The sequence below is a fragment of the Cherax quadricarinatus genome, chromosome 92 (assembly GCF_038502225.1).
Source record: "Cherax quadricarinatus isolate ZL_2023a chromosome 92, ASM3850222v1, whole genome shotgun sequence".
In the NCBI taxonomy this organism is placed as follows: Eukaryota; Metazoa; Arthropoda; class Malacostraca; order Decapoda; family Parastacidae; genus Cherax; species Cherax quadricarinatus.
The window spans coordinates 1,556,502-1,577,064 of record NC_091383.1 but is presented as its reverse complement, the minus strand read 5'-3'; the positions used below and the strand labels follow the sequence as shown (position 1 = coordinate 1,577,064).

The 20,563-nt window shown below is 42.0% G+C and overlaps 1 protein-coding gene across 1 annotated transcript; it reads right to left on the bottom strand.

Moving 5' to 3' along the window:
- Window positions 1–735: 735 nt before the first annotated feature.
- On the bottom strand, window positions 736–20,138 carry Rpp30 (ribonuclease P protein subunit Rpp30). Its single transcript, XM_053790595.2, has 5 exons — window positions 20,002–20,138; window positions 14,241–14,558; window positions 8,871–9,082; window positions 4,500–4,616; window positions 736–2,470 (listed from the first exon to the last, which is right to left on the bottom strand). The coding sequence occupies exons 2-5, from the start codon at window positions 14,401–14,403 to the stop codon at window positions 2,090–2,092; spliced, it is 873 nt and encodes a 290-aa protein (XP_053646570.1). The 5' UTR covers window positions 14,404–14,558; window positions 20,002–20,138; the 3' UTR covers window positions 736–2,089.
- Between the last annotated feature and the right edge of the window lie 425 nt (window positions 20,139–20,563).

The following is a 20,563-nucleotide window of genomic DNA, read 5'->3' as shown; positions in this document are numbered from 1 at the left end:
TTCCCACCTGGGCAGGGTGACCCAAAACACTTTCGTATTATTTGCTCCATAGTCTGATACCACAGTTCTAAGACCAACATCTCGCCCCTCCAGAGTGCATACCATTTAGCTGTGATTTGTCTATTAAATATTTTGAATTCACTTTTTAGTCTGATAATGTAATAGGATAAATGCATTCTTTATTTATTCAAAGGAGGTTCTTCGTTGTAGGTTTAGTGCTTCTTTTATAATAATGGAGGTTCCTTGGTCTAAGTGATTCGAGCTATCCTAGTCTAGGTAGATACTTTAGTACGTTATGATCCCTGTGGGCTTAGCATTTACGTGTAATTATAATAATCATTGCTGTATGACCTTTATGGGTTTAGTACTGGCTGTCACCCACTAAGGTGACTTATACATGTCCTGCCATAGGAGCATCAAGGAACCTCCCTTGAGGTGACCTCAGGTGATGTATGATCTATACAGGTTTAATACTTCTCTCCTCCTTGACATGGAAGGGAAGGGGACCAAACCTGTCATACAGTTCCTGGGAAAATGGGAAGTATTCAAGTTGTCCAAGGAATGGGACCTATTTGTTTAGTGCTTCACATGATTATAAGAAGGGGAGCACCAGTCTAGTTTCTCAAACAGCAGCACAGAGACCTTGGTGGGTTTAGCAATTTTTGATAATTCAAGGAACCTGTCAGTGGTCTCTCCCCCCTCCCCCCAATTTACAGGTATTTCATAAGTCTAGTAAACATTATATATTTGTATTTGCATAGTAACATAATCCATTTGGGTTTAAGATTGAAGACGTTGATCCGAGGACTAAAACGAGCAACATTTATTGTCACAGCACTGTATGACCCTTGTGGGATTAGTGCTTAGTTTTGATATTGTAATTGCCAATAGGTATTTCTTCAGTCAAATACAGGTGAAAACAGTAGAAAGAATTATGAGGTTATCAGTCCTTCAGCCTAAAGCAGAGGCATGTGGTCAGACATTATTATTATAATCATGGGGAAGTGCTAAACCCATAGGATTATACAGGGCCTGTGGGGGGATGGAAGGTATTCAGACCCAATTCAGGGAACTGGAGCACAGATCCAATTCTCTAGATCAAGAGCCCTTCACCAGTGTCAAGGAACTTTCCTAGAAGGGTCAGACCTAATATATTAGCTCACATGCTTCTGCTGTAGGCCGAGGGACTGACCACTTCGTAATTACCTTTACTGTTTCCAGGGTTTTCACCTGTAATCAATTGAAACAGCCTATGGTGCAAGCAGAACATTTTGACAGATTCTAAAGTGTTTCCAGCACTTCTTTTTGATTATTATTATAATAATCTAAAGTGTTTCACATCTAACTCATCAATTCAACAATTGTTTACCATCAATAATATTGAGATTTATACAATCTCACTTGTGCCGTTTAACCCGTAAACGGTCCAAACGTATATGTACGTTTTTTCAACATTTGAAAGTATGTAAAAAAAGTAGATCAAAGTTTTTTTACACATTTTCAAATGTAGAAAAACAAAGTTTATCTACATTTGAAAATGTGTAAAAAACTTTGATCTACTTTTTTTTTGTTATACAGTATTTGAAAATGTAAAAAAAAAAACTTAGATCTACTTTTGTAGCGTAACACATGTAAACGTAGATCTGCTTGGACCGTTTACGGGTTCAAGGCAAAACTTCCTTCTAAGTGTGCCTTTCCCTCAAAGAAGGTTCCTTCATAATGGTGAAGGGCTCTCGATCCAAGGAATTGAACTTTACCTTCCCTTCTATTAAAACCGACAGTACTGTATGACCCTTGTGGGTCAAGCGTTTAGCTTTAATTATAATAATAATATTGTCAAACCCAATTGTTTCTCATTCCCAAGGTGCTGTAGTATGTCCCCTATGATTTTTATTTCTGCCCCCACTAAATACTATTCCTGGTGGAAATGATAAACCCATAGGGGCTACATACTCCTGGGAAATGGGAGGCAATCAGGTTTGATGCCAGAAAGGGAAGGACAAGTCCACTTCCTTAGGCAAAGAGCATCTCACTGGCTTCAAGGCATTTGCAGTGAAAAGAATACGTATAATGTTGGAGCACAAAAATATTAATCTGTTGAATCTATTACTTCAACATCTGTTTTCAAATATTTTCTGGCATTGTCTAATCCTTCGTATTTGACCCTTGAGTTTGATGTCTCCAATAAAGTAACCTGAGCAACACATTTTGCTGCCCCCTTGCGACGAGCAGCAGCACAATACACTACATTATGAGCTTGGGAGGCAATGGCCCCTCTAGCAGCAGCTTCAGTCAGTCCAAAGAATCTTCCGAGATTCATGACGTCATACGGGTGCCTGAGATCTCTGGGAGTCCTGGCTCGACTCGTCACGATGATGTTGGCCGATCTTGAACACTGATGCAGGATGTGGGATAGAGTGATGGTCTGTTGCCGACTGCAAGAGCTCCTGATGCATGGCCCATAACTCAGCTGTCAATACATAGAAACATTTACAAACTAAATTTCTTGGGCATGTGAAATAATTGACAAAATCTACTGGATAAATAATACACTTAACTTCTTTATTTAATCACTTTATTTTCAAACACTTAATCCCTTTATTTTCAATGTTAATTGCAATATATCTGTAAATAAGGTACAGAGTACAGTGGACTCTCGACCAACGTTGGCATCGTCTAACGTTAAATCTGACTAGCGATACATTTTAACGCAAAAAATTTGCCTCGACTAGCGCTAAAAAAACTGACCAACGCTATTCGTTCCGTTCGAGACGCGTCCACTTTGGCCTGAGAGTGCCTCACTTGTCCCGTGGGTGCCAGTGTTTACAAGCCAGCCAGCCACCACGGTCCCATCCAAACATACAATCGGAACATTTCATATTATCACAAGTCTTAATGGAAAGGGATTCCCCTTCTAAACACTAAGACCATCAACACTCTCCCCTCCCATCCCATCAATCATCACCAGATCTTCAATAAAGGTAAGTATCATGTAACTGTGCATGTCTTCTTCAGTTTGTGTGTATTAAAATTAATATTTCATGTGGTAAAAACAATTTTTTTTCATACTTTGGGGTGTCCTGCACGGATTAATTTGATTTCCATTATTTCTTATGGGGAAAATTAACTTGACTAACGATGAGCTCTCAGGAGCGGATTAATAGCGTTAGTCGAGGGTCCACTGTACTTTAGGGCATTTTTTGCTATTTTTTTTAACATTATGATTAAACAGTCACCAGGACAATCTTTCTTATTAGTTCATTATACTAAAGGTTTATTCTTATATTTACAGGGAGGTGACAAACCCACTGGGGTCATATAGCACCTGGTAATAAGGAGCAGGGTTAGGGGAGAAATAAGGTTTCATACAAATAATGGGGGACAGTGTCAGTTCCTTGGATCAAGAGCTACTCACCAGCATCAAAGCTTCACACCCTTGAAAGGCATCAATACCGAGAATTTACAAAAGAATCCAAGGCATTTTGGTCTCATGTTCTGTAAAATCAGACTACAGTACAGGAAGGCCCCACTCATGCAGCAGGTTAGGTTCCGAGTTACTGCTGTGAAGTGAAAGGTTATGTTACTGCTGTAAAAGGTTATGTTACTGCTGTAAAAGGTTATGTTACTGCTGTAAAAGGTTATGTTACTGCTGTAAAAGGTTATGTTACTGCTGTAAAAGGTTATGTTACTGCTGTAAAAGGTTATGTTACTGCTGTAAAAGGTTATGTTACTGCTGTAAAAGGTTATGTTACTGCTGTAAAAGGTTATGTTACTGCTGTAAAAGGTTATGTTACTGCTGTAATAGGTTATGTTACTGCTGTAAAAGGTTATGTTACTGCTGTAAAAGGTTATGTTACTGCTGTAAAAGGTTATGTTACTGCTGTAAAAGGTTATGTTACTGCTGTAAAAGGTTATGTTACTGCTGTAAAAGGTTATGTTACTGCTGTAAAAGGTTATGTTACTGCTGTAAAAGGTTATGTTACTGCTGTAAAAGGTTATGTTACTGCTGTAAAAGGTTATGTTACTGCTGTAAAAGGTTATGTTACTGCTGTAAAAGGTTATGTTACTGCTGTAAAAGGTTATGTTTCGCTTCACAGTGCTTTTAACTTCACAGCAGTAGCAGAGCTAGGCCTAAAAAATGCATGTACAGTACACACATTACTTAAAATATTTTCATGAGAGGTGCACTGGTACCAGTACAGGGATTTTTATCCAAGAAATAAAGCTATCCTTCCCATCCTTAGATTAAACCTAGTTAACCCCAAATCCCCAGGTGTTTCCCCACAAAGAATAATAACAATAATAATAATAAAATAATGCCAAATGATATATTTCCCTTTAGCACCCCTCACTGCCCTTACTAACTCTCCCTTTGGCATACTCTTCACCCTTGCTGGTCTCTGATCAGGCATATTACATCTTTAGCACACCCTTATCTGCACTGCTGGATGACCCTTGTGGATTTACTGCCAAAATGAAAACCTGAAAATGTAACTTACTTCAAAATATATATCACGTTCAACGGCCAAGCACAGTAACTTGCGGGCGAAGCGAGTGCCACCTTCATCAATATTCAGAGAAATAATGTCAACATCAACAAGTGTTTGGGAAACAGTCTGAAAAATGAGAGTATTATTATCGAAAGATACAGCACACTGCAGGTAATTATGTTAGAAGATACAGTACAAGATACAGCATATTGCATGTAATTATGTAAAAAGACAGTTTGCTTTAAAATACAGCATAGTGTCCTGTAACTCGATTGGTAGCGCACTCAACTCCCACACTGAGGTCCATGGTTGGATCCCCGGTACAGGTAGAAAAATTAGGACGTGTTTCCTTAAGACACCTTCTGTCCTAGTTCACCTACGATTAAAATATGTACCTAGGAGTTAGTCGACTGGTGTGGGTCACACCCTGGAGACAAAATTTACCTACTTTGCCCAAAATGCTCTGCATAACCAGACTGAGAGTCGAAGATCAAAATGAATTTTTTATGAGAGAGCCACAAAATTTGATTAACACAAGCCTATCCGATGTTATCCTGACGCCAAATGACTTCGAACAGGCGATAAATGACATGCCCATGCACTCTGCCCCAGGGCCAGATTCATGGAACTCTGTGTTCATCAAGAACTGCAAGAAGCCCCTATCACGAGCCTTTTCCATCCTATGGAGAGGGAGCATGGACACGGGGGTCGTCCCACAGTTACTAAAAACAACAGACATAGCCCCACTCCACAAAGGGGGCAGTAAAGCAACAGCAAAGAACTACAGACCAATAGCACTAACATCCCATATCATAAAAATCTTTGAAAGGGTCCTAAGAAGCAAGATCACCACCCATCTAGAAACCCATCAGTTACACAACCCAGGGCAACATGGGTTTAGAACAGGTCGCTCCTGTCTGTCTCAACTATTCGATCACTACGACAAGGTCCTAAATGCACTAGAAGACAAAAAGAATGCAGATGTAATATATACAGACTTTGCAAAAGCCTTCGACAAGTGTGACCATGGCGTAATAGCGCACAAAATGCGTGCTAAAGGAATAACAGGAAAAGTCGGTCGATGGATCTATAATTTCCTCACTAACAGAACACAGAGAGTAGTCGTCAACAGAGTAAAGTCCGAGGCAGCTACGGTGAAAAGCTCTGTTCCACAAGGCACAGTACTCTCTCCCATCTTGTTCCTCATCCTCATATCCGACATAGACAAGGATGTCAGCCACAGCACTGTGTCTTCCTTTGCAGATGACACCCGAATCTGCATGACAGTGTCTTCCATTGCAGACACTGCAAAGCTCCAGGCGGACATCAACCAAATCTTTCAGTGGGCTGCAGAAAACAATATGAAGTTCAACGATGAGAAATTCCAATTACTCAGATATGGTAAACATGAGGAAATTAAATCTTCATCAGAGTACAAAACAAATTCTGGCCACAAAATAGAGCGAAACACCAACATCAAAGACCTGGGAGTGATCATGTCGGAGGATCTCACCTTCAAGGACCATAACATTGTATCATTCGCATCTGCTAGAAAAATGACAGGATGGATAATGAGAACCTTCAAAACTAGGGAGGCCAAGCCCATGATGACACTCTTCAGGTCACTTGTTCTATATAGGCTGGAATATTGCTGCACACTAACAGCACCTTTCAAGGCAGGTGAAATTGCCGACCTAGAAAATGTACAGAGAACTTTCACGGCGCGCATAACGGAGATAAAACACCTCAATTACTGGGAGCGCTTGAGGTTCCTAAACCTGTATTCCCTGGAACGCAGGAGGGAGAGATACATGATTATATACACCTGGAAAATCCTAGAGGGACTAGTACCGAACTTGCACACGAAAATCACTCACTACGAAAGCAAAAGACTTGGCAGACGATGCACCATCCCCCCAATGAAAAGCAGGGGTGTCACTAGCACGTTAAGAGACCATACAATAAGTGTCAGGGGCCCGAGACTGTTCAACTGCCTCCCAGCACACATAAGGGGGATTACCAACAGACCCCTGGCAGTCTTCAAGTTGGCACTGGACAAGCACCTAAAGTCAGTTCCTGATCAGCCGGGCTGTGGCTCGTACGTTGGTTTGCGTGCAGCCAGCAGCAACAGCCTGGTTGATCAGGCTCTGATCCACCAGGAGGCCTGGTCACAGACCGGGCCGCGGGGGCGTTGACCCCCGGAACTCTCTCCAGGTAAACTCCAGGTATAACAATGGGCTTTCAATATAGTAGTATGTCACTTATGTCAGCTACGCTTGTATACCTTGTACACGTAGAAATAAAGATTATTATACCTGGGATATACCTGGAGAGGGTTTCGGGGGTCAATGCCCCTGCAGGCAGGTCTGTGACCAGGCCTCATGGGGGATCAGGGCCTGATCAACCAGGCTGTTACTGTTGGCTCCATGCAACCTGATGTACGAACCACAGCCCGGTTGGTCAGGTACTGACTTCAGGTGCCTGTCCAGTGCCTTCTTGAAGACAGCCAGGAGTCTACTGGTAATATTATACTATACTTTTCTTCTTATTATTCTTTTTAGTAATCTTTACAGGAAAAGGGGTTACTAGCCCATTGTTCCCGGCATTTTAGTTGACTTTTACAACACGCATGACTTATGGAGGAAAGATTCTTATTCCACTTCCCCATGGATATAAAAGGAAAAGTAATAAGACCAAGAACTATTAAGATAAAATCAAAGAAAACTCAGACGAGTGTGTATAAATAAACGTGTGCATGTATGTGTAGTGTGACCTAAATGTAAGTAGAAGTAGCAAGACATGCCTGTAATCTTGCATATTTATGAGACAGACAAAAGACACCAGCAATCCTACCATCATGTAAAACAATTACAGGCTTTCGTTTTACACTCACTTGGCAGGACGGTAGTACCTCCCTGGGTGGTTGCTGTCTACCAACCTATCAAATTGGGGAGGAGGAGTATGGAAGAAGTGAATGTTTTCAGATACTTGGGAGTTGACGTGTCGGCGGATGGATTTATGAAGGATGAGGTTAATCATAGAATTGATGAGGGAAAAAAGGTGAGTGGTGCGTTGAGGTATATGTGGAGTCAAAAAACGTTATCTGTGGAGGCAAAGAAGGGAATGTATGAAAGTATAGTAGTACCAACACTCTTATATGGATGTGAAGCTTGGGTGGTAAATGCAGCAGCGAGGAGACGGTTGGAGGCAGTGGAGATGTTCTGTCTAAGGGCAATGTGTGGTGTAAATATTATGCAGAAAATTCGGAGTGTGGAAATTAGGAGAAGGTGTGGAGTTAATAAAAGTATTAGTCAGAGGGCAGAAGAGGGGTTGTTGAGGTGGTTTGGTCATTTAGAGAGAATGGATCAAAGTAGAATGACATGGAAAGCATATAAATCTATAGGGGATGGAAGGAGGGGTAGGGGTCGTCCTCGAAAGGGTTGGAAAGAGGGGGTAAAGGAGGTTTTTTGGGCGAGGGGCTTGGACTTCCAGCAAGCGTGCATGAGCGTGTTAGATAGGAGTGAATGGAGACGAATGATAGTTGGGACCTGACGATCTGTTAGAGTGTGAGCAGGGTAATATTTAGTGAAGGGATTCAGGGAAGAGCAGGGTAATATTTAGTGAAGGGATTCAGGGAAACCGGTTATTTTCATATAGTCGGACTTGAGCCCTGGAAATGGGAAGTACAATGCCTGCACTTTAAAGGAGGGGTTTGGGATATTGGCAGTTTGGAGGGATATGTTATGTATCTTTATACGTATATGCTTCTAAACTGTTGTATTCTGAGCACCTCTGCAAAAACAGTGATAATGTGTGAGTGTGGTGAAAGTGTTGAATGATGATGAAAGTATTTTCTTTTTTGGGGATTTTCTTTCTTTTTTGGGTCACCCTGCCTCGGTGGGAGACGGCCAACTTGTTGAAAAAAAAAAAAAAAAAAGAGACTTTTCTTCTTTCAACAAACTGGCCGTATCCCACTGAGGCAGGGTGGTCCAAAAAGAAAAAACAAAAGTTTCTCTTTTAAACTTTAGTAATGTATACAGGAGAAGGGGTTACTAGCCCCTTAATAATTATCAAAAATTATCAAAAAGATACAGTATACTAGGTATATATAATCATCAAAAAGATACAAATATTGTACTGTAATTATAAAGTTTAACAGTTACCAAAATATTATATAATGAATTAGTTGCCAAACTTTCATATAAAAAATTAATAATTAAAATAATTCAAAATGCATTGCAATGTCTTGTGACAAAACGGACACATGAAATTAAAATAAACAGCACTAAAAATAAGAAGATATATTTTTTAAAGCTAAGAATGTATAGTATGTCAAAAACAAATAAAAAATAAATACAGTATATTTGAATGTAATCTCACTTGTTTGAGGGCTCCTTCAGTGGTGGGAGTGAAGGCTATAATATCATACTGCTTAATGACTTCACGAAACTTGGAAAGAAATGCGGATCCCGGGTCCGAGTATGTGACGGTGATGCGAGTCAGTATGACCGGCTCCCTGGTGATGCTGTGCTCACGCAGATCCTCCTCTGATAGCTTGAACTTGGGTGGCGGAGGAACCATCGGAAAGTTTCCTGGAATTAGGAATTCTTTCTAAAATGAATTGTTATGTAGGTGCTCGTTGACTTACGATGGGGTTATGTTCTGACGAACCCATCGTAACTTGAAAATATCATAAGTTGAATATGAATTACTCTCTAATCTATCCTTGCATCACTTAAATGTGTTAATAAGACACAACATGAGACATATTTTATTCACTTGAGAAAATGTTTGGCCCACCAAGGATGCAATTGGTTAAACCCAAGTGGACAAAACATCTCAACAAAATGCCACAAACAGCACATTGTACCTCACTTATTTTATGTGTGCATGGAGATCTACAGCAGCAAACTATCTGACACTCATCGTAACTCAAACAAATAAACTATGCAGTGGTACCCCTAGTTTCGTACAGCTCCCAACTCAAATAATTATGCAAGTGTGTTATTGTAAGTGCTTCAGTTAGTGTATTTTTGGGGGTCTGAAAGAGACTAATCTAATTTACATTATTCCTTATGGGAACGAATTCGTTCAGTAACAGCACTCGAACAGCCTTCTGAAGTGAATTATGTACAAAACCATACCCCGGCCGGGATTGAACCCGCAGTCAGAGAGTCTCAAAACTCCAGACCGTCGCGTTAGCCACAGTCTGGAGTTTTGAGACTCTCTGACCGCAGGTACAATCCCGGCCGGGGTATGGTTTGTTTGCAATCGTGTCATTACGATTTCGTGAGTTATGTACAAAAATCCGGGTACCACTGTATTTCTACAAAATGGAATCCCCTCAAGGGAGATTTCTTGACTCTGGTGAAGGGCTCTTCATCTAGGGGATTGAATCTGTGCTCCAGTTCCCTGAATTAAACCTGAATACCTTCCATACCCCCTCCCTACAAGCGCTGTATAATCCCTATGGGTTTAGTGCTCACCCATGATTATAATAATAATGATATAACAATATGAAATGAAATACAGTATATATTATACAATAAAACCAATATTGCAAACTAGTAATACCACAGGAAATAGCAAACAAGAGGACTCCACTAGCAATGGTGAGGATATATTACCAAAAACAACTGGTGGGAGCTCCATTGTTGGTGCTAGTGAGGATAGGAATAAGACAGGTAAACATGCACCAACAGGGAATACAGTCACAGAAACCCAAGGCAAACGGAAACCAAGCCTGTGCACATACTATGCACTTGGTATCTGCAGGCATGGGAAATCTGGAAAAACAGATGGGACGTGCAACTATGACCACCCTAGAAAATGCCGTGCCCATATGACAACAGGAAAATGCAAACTCCCTTCCTGTAAGCTTTTTCACCCTGAATTGTGTCCCTCTTCAGTACAGGAAAGACTGTGCTATAACTTAAATTGCCAGGCACACCATCCAAAGGGGACAAAAAGATACAAAACATCCAGGCCATGAGAATACCTGGGTAGCCACAGCCACTCAAGAGGGAGAGGTTTTTTAGTGCCAGGAAGGAAAAAAAACTGGCAGGAAACGGCAGAAATCGTACACCAAATCCAGTCATTCCAGGAGTGGAACCACAGTCGATGGCCTCCACTCCAAACCAACAGATACAGATACTAATGCCGATGACATTCTTCTTTGCAAATATACAGGGTCTAAAGCCAGAAACAAACAACAAAATACCTTTCATCTGTGGACTGCTTGCAGAGGCAAATGCAATGTTCGCAGCTTTCACTGAGACCCACATAAAGGATCACTTGGACAACGAAATATGGATCCAAGGTTACAACCTATACAGATGCGACAGAGTGAACAGGCAAAGGGGGGGGGGAGGTGGGTTGGCCTGTACACTGCAGAGTCACTTGTGTGCACAGAACTGCTTAATGCCTCAAATGATGTAGTGGAAATTTTAGCAGTAAAGATCGAGAACCAAAACCTAGTCATTGTGGTAGTCTACAAGCCTCCGGATGCAATGTCCCAGCAATTCCAGGAACAGCTGTTAAAAATTGACCACTGTCTGGAAAATCTTCCAGCTCCTGCCCCCAACATCTTGCTCCTGGGGGATTTCAACTTAAGGTACCTAAAATGGAGGAATATAGCAAATAATGTTGTTGCAGTAATAACACCAGGAGGCAGCTCTGACGAGAACTCTCACACACACGAGCTTTTAAATCTCTGCATAAAATTCAATTTAAACCAGCAAATAATAGAGCCTACTAGACTGGAGAATACACTAGACCTCATCTTCACTAACAATGATGATCTGATACGAAATGTCACCATATCAAAAACAATATACTCAGATCACAACATAATTGAGGTTCAGACATGTATGGGCAGAGCCCCAGACCGGCATAATGAGATTAGTCACGAGGGAGCATTCACCAAATTCAACTTCAATAACAAAAACATAAAGTGGGACCAAGTAAACCAAGTCCTAACCGATATAAGCTGGGAAGATAGACTAAGCAACACAGACCCCAACTTATGCCTAGAACAGATTAACTCGGTGGCACTCGATGTATGCACAAGGCTTATTCCTCTAAGAAAAAGGAGGAGTAGATGTAAAATAGAAAGAGACAAGCGCTCCCTTTACAGGTGACAAAAAAGAATAACAGAGCGGCTAAAAGAGGCCAATACAGTGGACCCCCGCATAACGATCACCTCCGAATGCGACCAATTATGTAAGTGTATTTATGTAAGTGCGTTTGTACGTGTATGTTTGGGGCTCTGAAATGGACTAATCTACTTCACAATATTCCTTATGGGAACAAATTCGGTCAGTACTGGCACCTGAACATACTTCTGGAGTGAAAAAATATCGTTAACCGGGGGTCCACTGTATATCTGAAATGCGTAGGGAGTCACTGGTCAGAGAAATAGCAAGCATCGAACTTAAGCTAAAGGAATCTTATAGGAGCCAGGAACCGCAGGAACAACTAAAAGCCATAAATGAAATCGAAAGAAACCCAAAGTATTTCTTTTCCTATGCCAAATTAAAGTCGAGAACAACATCCAGTATTGGGCCCCTACTTAAACAAAATGGGTCCTACACAGATGACAGCAAGGAAATGAGTGAGCTACTCAAGTCCCAATATGACTCAGTTTTTAGCAAGCCGCTAACTAGACTGAGAGTCGAAGATCAAAATGAATTTTTTATGAGAGAGCCACAGAATTTGGTTAACACAAGCCTATCCGATGTTATCCTGACGCCAAATGACTTCGAACAGGCGATAAATGACATGCCCATGCACTCTGCCCCAGGGCCAGACTCATAGAACTCCGTGTTCATCAAGAACTGCAAGAAGCCTCTATCACGAGCCTTTTCCATCCTATGGAGAGGGAGCATGGACACGGGGGTCATCCCACAGTTACTAAAAACAAGAGACATAGCCCCACTCCGCAAAGGGGGCAGTAAAGCAATAGCAAAGAACTACAGACCGATAGCACTAACATCCCATATCATAAAAATCTTTGAAAGGGTCCTAAGAAGCAAGATCGCCACCCATCTAGAAACCCATCAGTTACACAACCCAGGGCAACATGGGTTTAGAACAGGTCGCTCCTGTCTGTCTCAACTATTGGATCACTATGACAAGGTCCTAGATGCACTAGAAGACAAAAAGAATGCAGATGTAAGATATACAGACTTCGCAAAAGCCTTCGACAAGTGTGACCATGGCGTAATAGCGCACAAAATGCGTGCTAAAGGAATAACAGGAAAAGTTGGTCGATGGATCTATAATTTCCTCACAAACAGAACACAAAGAGTAGTAGTCAACAGAGTAAAAGTCCGAGGCAGCTACGGTGAAAAGCTCTGTTCCACAAGGCACAGTACTCGCTCCCATCTTGTTCCTCATCCTCATATCTGACATAGACAAGGATGTCAGCCACAGCACCGTGTCTTCCTTTGCAGATGACACCCAAATCTGCATGACAGTGTCTTCCATTGCAGACACTGCAAGGCTCCAGGCGGACATCAACTAAATCTTTCAGTGGGCTGCAGAAAACAATATGAAGTTCAACAATGAGAAATTTCAATTACTCAGATATGGTAAACACGAGGAAATTAAATCTTCATCAGAGTACAAAGCAAATTCTGGCCACAAAATAGAGCGAAACACCAACATCAAAGACCTGGGCCACGGTGGCCCGGTGGCCTGGTGGCTAAAGCTCCCGCTTCACACACGGAGGGCCCGGGTTCGATTCCCGGCGGGTGGAAATTCCGACACGTTTCCTTACACCTATTGTCCTGTTCACCTAGCAGCAAATAGGTACCTGGGTGTTAGTCGACTGGTGTGGGTCGCATCCTGGGGGACAAGATTAAGGACCCCAATGGAAATAAGTTAGGCAGTCCTCGATGACGCACTGACTTTCTTGGGTTATCCTGGGTGGCTAACCCTCCGGGGTTAAAAATCCGAACAAAATCTTATCTTATCTTATCTTATCATGTCGGAGGATCTCACCTTCAAGGACCATAACATTGTATCAATCGCAGCTGCTAGAAAAATGACAGGATGGATAATGAGAACCTTCAAAACTAGGGATGCCAAGCCCATGATGACACTCTTCAGGTCACTTGTTCTATCTAGGCTGGAATATTGCTGCACACTAACAGCACCTTTCAAGGCAGGTGAAATTGCTGACCTAGAAAATGTACAGAGAACCTTCACAGCACACATAACGGAGATAAAACACCTCAATTACTGGGAGCGCTTGAGGTTCCTAAACCTGTATTCCCTGGAACGCAGGCGGGAGAGATACATGATTATATACACCTGGAGAATCCTAGAGGGACTAGTACTGAACTTGCACACGAAAATCACTCACTATGAAAGCAAAAGACTTGGCAGATGATGCAACATCCCCCCAATGAAAAGCAGGGGTGTCACTAGCACGTAAAGAGACCATACAACAAGTGTCAGGGGCCCAAGACTGTTCAACTGCCTCCCAGCATACATAAGGGGGATTACTAACAGACCCCTGGCTGTCTTCAAGCTGGCACTGGACAAGCACCAAAAGTCGGTACCTGACCAGCCGGGCTGTGGCTCGTACGTTGGTTTGCGTGCAGCCAGCAGTAACAGCCTGGTTGATCAGGCTCTGATCCACCAGGAGGCCTGGTCACAGACCGGGCTGTGGGGGAATTGACCCCAAGAACTCTCTCCAGGTAAACTCCAGGAGACATATTACTACAATTAAAAAAAGACGTTTACCTTTCTTCCGTTTTTTATCCGGCGTCGAATTATCCGTCACTTCTCTGTTGATTGCGATAGTCTGGTAGCCAATACTTAATGCCTTCAACACAGTTTTCTTGAGATCTGTGTCCATAGCAGAAATATTTAAATCGCAAAACCCACGAGCAAGTTTCATGGTCATTTTGGTAGGTGCAGCGTGTTCTTGACTCTCGTTCTTCCTTATCTTATGGTAGGTATGTCAGAGTCACAGGTTCTGTCCTCTTGGTACCAACACACAGTCACAGGTTCTGTCCTCTTGGTACCTACACACAGTCACAGGTCCCGTCCTCTTGGTACCTGCACACAAAGTCAATTAAAAAAATAAATCATAATACCATGGCTGGAACAATTCACAACTAATGAACAAGAATAAAACCCACAGTACTGTGGCTGGAACAATTCATAACTAATCTACAAGAATATAAACTGTACACCCACAGATAATTATTATTATAATCAAAAAGAAGCGCTAAGCCACAAGGACTATACAGACACCCACAGATAAGCTGTGGGTGTACAATAAACTAGTTGCTGAAGCAGCACAAATAAAATCCAAGCAGTGTAAACTAATTTTAATGAGGTCCTTAGGTCCTCTCCCCCAGGATGCTACCCACAACAATAAATTACCCCTTAGGCATTTATTTATTGCAATAAGTGGGAGACTTGCCCATGCCTTTTCTTGCTCAGGATTCGATTCAGAGTGTTTCAACTGTGGCCCAAGAGCTGTACAACGTGAGGTGCAATGTAATCTCTTCTACAGATCACTATAAATGAGGACTGTACCATATAAGAGGAAAAATGGCTAATATGATACCAATTTAGAAAGCAGGAACTAGGACTTCAGCTTAAAATTATACACGGTATAAAATATCAGCCTAACGTTGAGTTTTGAAAAGTTAGAATTAATGACTTTGGATGAAATCTGAAGCTACCTTGAAAGAAGTAATTTAATCAGTGAATCTCAGTAAAGGGGTGTTCTTGACTTTTAACTAAGATATTTGAGGTGATAGACCAAGAATATATCGTACGCAAATAACCTGCATATGTGAGAGAGAAACCTTACAACGATGTTTCGGTCCAACTTGGGCCATTTACAAAATTACATTAACACAAAAGAGTGAGGGAACCAGTATATATAAATAACATATATAAATAACAGTATATATACCTGGAGTTTACCTGGAGAGAGTTTCGGGGGTCAACGCCCCCGCGGCCCGGTCTGTGACCAGGCCTCCTGGTGGATCAGCGCCTGATCAACCAGGCTGTTGCTGCTGGCTGCACGCAAACCAACGTACGAGCCACAGCCCGGCTGATCAGGAACTGCCTTTAGGTGCTTGTCCAGTGCCAGCTTGAAGACTGCCAGGGGTCTGTTGGTAATCCCCCTTATGTGTGCTGGGAGGCAGTTGAACAGTCTCGGTCCCCTGACACTTATTGTATGGTCTCTTAACGTGCTAGTGACACCCCTGCTTTTCATTGGGGGGATGGTGCATCGTCTGCCAAGTCTTTTGCTTTCGTAGTGAGTGATTTTCGTGTGCAAGTTCGGTACTAGTCCCTCTAGGATTTTCCAGGTGTATATAATCATGTATCTCTCCCTCCTGCGTTCCAGGGAATACAGGTTTAGAAACCTCAAGCGCTCCCAGTAATTGAGGTGTTTTATCTCCGTTATGCGCGCCGTGAAAGTTCTCTGTACATTTTCTAGGTCGGCAATTTCACCTGCCTTGAAAGGTGCTGTTAGAGTGCAGCAATATTCCAGCCTAGATAGAACAAGTGACCTGAAGAGTGTCATCATGGGCTTGGCCTCCCTAGTTTTGAAGGTTCTCATTATCCATCCTGTCATTTTTCTAGCAGATGCGATTGATACAATGTTATGGTCCTTGAAGGTGAGATCCTCCGACATAATCACTCCCAGGTCTTTGACGTTGGTGTTTCGCTCTATTTTGTGGCCAGAATTTGTTTTGTACTCTGATGAAGATTTAATTTCCTCATGTTTACCATATCTGAGTAATTGAAATTTCTCATCGTTGAACTTCATATTGTTTTCTGCAGCCCACTGAAAGATTTGGTTGATGTCCGCCTGGAGCCTTGCAGTGTCTGCAATGGAAGACACTGTCATGCAGATTCGGGTGTCATCTGCAAAGGAAGACACGGTGCTGTGGCTGACATCCTTGTCTATGTCGGATATGAGGATGAGGAACAAGATGGGAGCTAGTACTGTGCCTTGTGGAACAGAGCTTTTCACCGTAGCTGCCTCGGACTTTACTCTGTTGACGACTACTCTCTGTGTTCTGTTAGTGAGGAAATTATAGATCCATCGACCAACTTTTCCTGTTATTCCTTTAGCGCGCATTTTGTGCGCTATTACGCCATGGTCACACTTGTCGAAGGCTTTTGCAAAGTCTGTATATATTACATCTGCATTCTTTTTGTCTTCTAGTGCATTTAGGACCTTGTCGTAGTGATCCAGTAGTTGAGACAGACAGGAGCGACCTGTTCTAAACCCATGTTGCCCTGGGTTGTGTAACTGATGGGTTTCTAGATGGGTGGTGATCTTGCTTCTTAGGACCCTTTCAAAGATTTTTATGATATGGGATGTTAGTGCTATTGGTCTGTAGTTCTTTGCTGTTGCTTTACTGCCCCCTTTGTGGAGTGGGGCTATGTCTGTTGTTTTTAGTAACTGAGGGACGACCCCCGTGTCCATGCTCCCTCTCCATAGGATGGAAAAGGCTCGTGATAGGGGCTTCTTGCAGTTCTTGATGAACACAGAGTTCCATGAGTCTGGCCCTGGGGCAGAGTGCATGGGCATGTCATTTATCGCCTGTTCGAAGTCATTTGGCGTCAGGATAACATCGGATAGGCTTGTGTTAATCAAATTTTGTGGCTCTCTCATAAAAAATTCATTTTGATCTTCGACTCTCAGTCTGGTTAGCGGCTTGCTAAAAACTGAGTCATATTGGGACTTGAGTAGCTCACTCATTTCCTTGCTGTCATCTGTGTAGGACCCATCTTGTTTAAGTAGGGGCCCAATACTGGACGTTGTTCTCGATTTTGATTTGGCATAGGAGAAGAAATACTTTGGGTTTCTTTCGATTTCATTTATGGCTTTTAGTTCTTCCCGCGATTCCTGACTCCTAAAGGATTCTTTTAGCTTAAGTTCGATGCTTGCTATTTCTCTGACCAGTGTCTCCCTGCGCATTTCTGATATATTGACCTCTTTTAGCCGCTCTGTTATTCTTTTCCGTCGCCTGTAAAGGGAGCGCCTGTCTCTTTCTATTTTACATCTACTCCTCCTTTTTCTTAGAGGAATAAGCCTTGTGCATACATCGAGTGCCACCGAGTTAATCTGTTCTAGGCATAAGTTTGGGTCTGTGTTGCTTAGTATATCTTCCCAGCTTATATCGGTTAGGACTTGGTTTACTTGGTCCCACTTTATGTTTTTGTTATTGAAGTTGAATTTGGTGAATGCTCCCTCGTGACTAGTCTCATTTTGTCGGTCTGAGGCTCCACGCATACATGTCTGAACCTCAATTATGTTGTGATCTGAGTATATTGTTTTTGATATGGTGACATTTCTTATCAGATCATCATTGTTAGTGAAGATGAGGTCTAGTGTATTCTCCAGTCTAGTAGGCTCTATTATTTGCTGGTTTAAATTGAATTTTGTGCAGAGATTTAAAAGCTCGTGTGAGTGTGAGTTTTCATCAGAGCTGCCTCCTGGTGTTATTACTGCAACAATATTATTTGCTATATTCCTCCATTTTAGGTGCCTTAAGTTGAAATCCCCCAGGAGCAAGATGTTGGGTGCAGGAGCTGGAAGATTTTCCAGACAGTGGTCAATTTTTAACAGCTGTTCCTGGAATTGCTGGGATGTTGCATCCGGAGGCTTGTAGACTACCACAATGACTAGGTTTTGGTTCTCGACCTTTACTGCTAAAACTTCCACTACGTCATTTGAGGCATTAAGCAGTTCTGTGCAAACAAGTGACTCTGCAATGTACAGGCCAACCCCCCCCTTTTGCCTGTTCACTCTGTCACATCTGTATAGGTTGTAACCTGGGATCCATATTTCGTTGTCCAAGTGATCCTTTATGTGGGTCTCAGTGAAAGCCGCGAACATTGCCTTTGCCTCTGCAAGCAGTCCACGGATGAAAGGTATTTTGTTGTTTATTGCTGGCTTTAGACCCTGTATATTTGCAAAGAAGAATGTTATCGGACTGGTGGTATTGTTGGTACTGGGGGGGGATTTTTTTTCCGGCATTAGTATCTGTATCTGTTGGTTTGGAGTGGAGGCCATCGACTGTGGTTCCACTCCAGGAATGACTGGATTTGGTGTACGATTTCTGCCATTTCCTGCCAGTTTTTTTTCCTTCCTGGCACTAAAAAACCTCTCCCTCTTGAGTGGCTGTGGCTACCCAGGTTTTCCCATGGCCTGGATGTTTTGTATCTTTTTGTCCCCTTTAGATGGTATGCCTGGCAATTTAAGTTATAGCACAGTCTTTCCTGTACTGAAGAGGTACACATTTCAGGGTGAAAAAGCTTACAGGAAGGGAGTTTGCATTTTCCTGTTGTCATATGGGCATGACATTTTCTAGGGTGGTCATAGTTGCATGTCCCATCTGTTTTTCCAGATTTCCCATGCCAGCAGATACCAAGTGCATAGTATGTGCACAGGCTTGGTTTCCGTTTGCCTTGGGTTTCTGTGACTGTATTCCCTGTTGGTGCATGTTTCCCTGTCTTATTCCTATCCTCCTTAGCACCAACAATGGAGCTCCCACCAGTTGTTTTTGGTAATTTATCCTCACTATTGCTATTGGAGTCCTCTTGTTTGCTATTTCCTGCGGTATTTCTGGTTTGCAATATTGGTTTTATCTTATCTTTGACTACACTTGTTTCCCTACTATGGCTCCTGTCCTCTATGAGGTCATTTATATGTATTCCTTCCTGCGTATAATTCCAGTATAACAGTATATATAAATAACAGTATATATAAGCGATATTGTGTATATGAACTTGAGTAAAGCTTTGATAAGTAAGTATGTAAGTTTTTATTAAGGTATGCATAATTAGTTACATAGATTATCATACACAGCAGCACATTATCATACATAGATTATCAGACATAGATTATCAGATATAGATTATTGTACATAGATTATCAGATATAGATTATTGTACATAGATTATCAGATATAGATTATCATACATAATCATACATTGATTAAACCATACCACGGGCGGGGTTAGAACCCGCGGTCAGAGAGTCTCAAAACTCCAGACCGTCGCATGCTATGGTTTGTTTGCAATCGTGCCATTACGATTTTGTGAGTCATACACAGATTATCAGACATAATTATCATACATAGCAACATAGATTATCATACATAGATTATCATTCATAGCAACATAAGTCACTGACTTTTTTGGATAACTCAAAAAAGTCAAAGTGACTTTATTACCACTGGGGTCTTTGATAGTGTTTTACACAAGATATTGATAAAAAAAATAGCAGCACATGATTTAGAAGAAGAAATTATCTCCTGGATCAATTATTATTACAATTAAGGGGGAAGCGCTAAACCCGTAGGATTATACAGCGCCTGTGGGGGAAGGTGGAAGGTATTCTGGTTCAATCCAGGGAACTGGAGCACAGATCCAATTTCCTAGATCAAGAGCCCCTCGCCAGCATCAAGGAGCCTCCCTTGAGGTGCTTGAATAAAGGAGATAAATAACACGTTGCAAGTACCTGTTGTTGTTGTTGTTGGTTTATAAGGGCCACTGACAGCTTAAGCCGGATTATCGAGCCCGGCCTTCCACTGCTCGGAAAAGGAACCTCCACCATAGTGGAAGGAAGTTGAATAACTGTGCGTCTTTTATGTTCCTAATGCGCCCTGAAGCAGCGAAAATGCGCAGGTACAGGCCAAGATCTCCTGACGATCTGGAGGGTCAAGTTTCTCCACACTGACAAATACAGTTCTTGTTCTTGATGAACATTAAAATGGTATAAAATACCGACAGATTGTTAGGTAAGACACATATGCAACAGTTAGGTATCTTTATTTCGAAACGTTTCGCCTACACAGTAGGCTTCTTCAGTCGAGTACAGAAAAGTTGATAGAAGCAGAAGATACTTGAAGACGATGTAATCAGTCCATCACCCTTAAAGTTTTGAGGTGGTCAGTCCCTCAGTCTGGAGAAGAGCATTGTTCCGTTGTCTGAAACAATATTATATTGTTTCAGACAACGGAACAAGATCACCACCCATCTAGAAACCCATCCTGTGGGCGGTAGTCAAAAGATTACAGAGG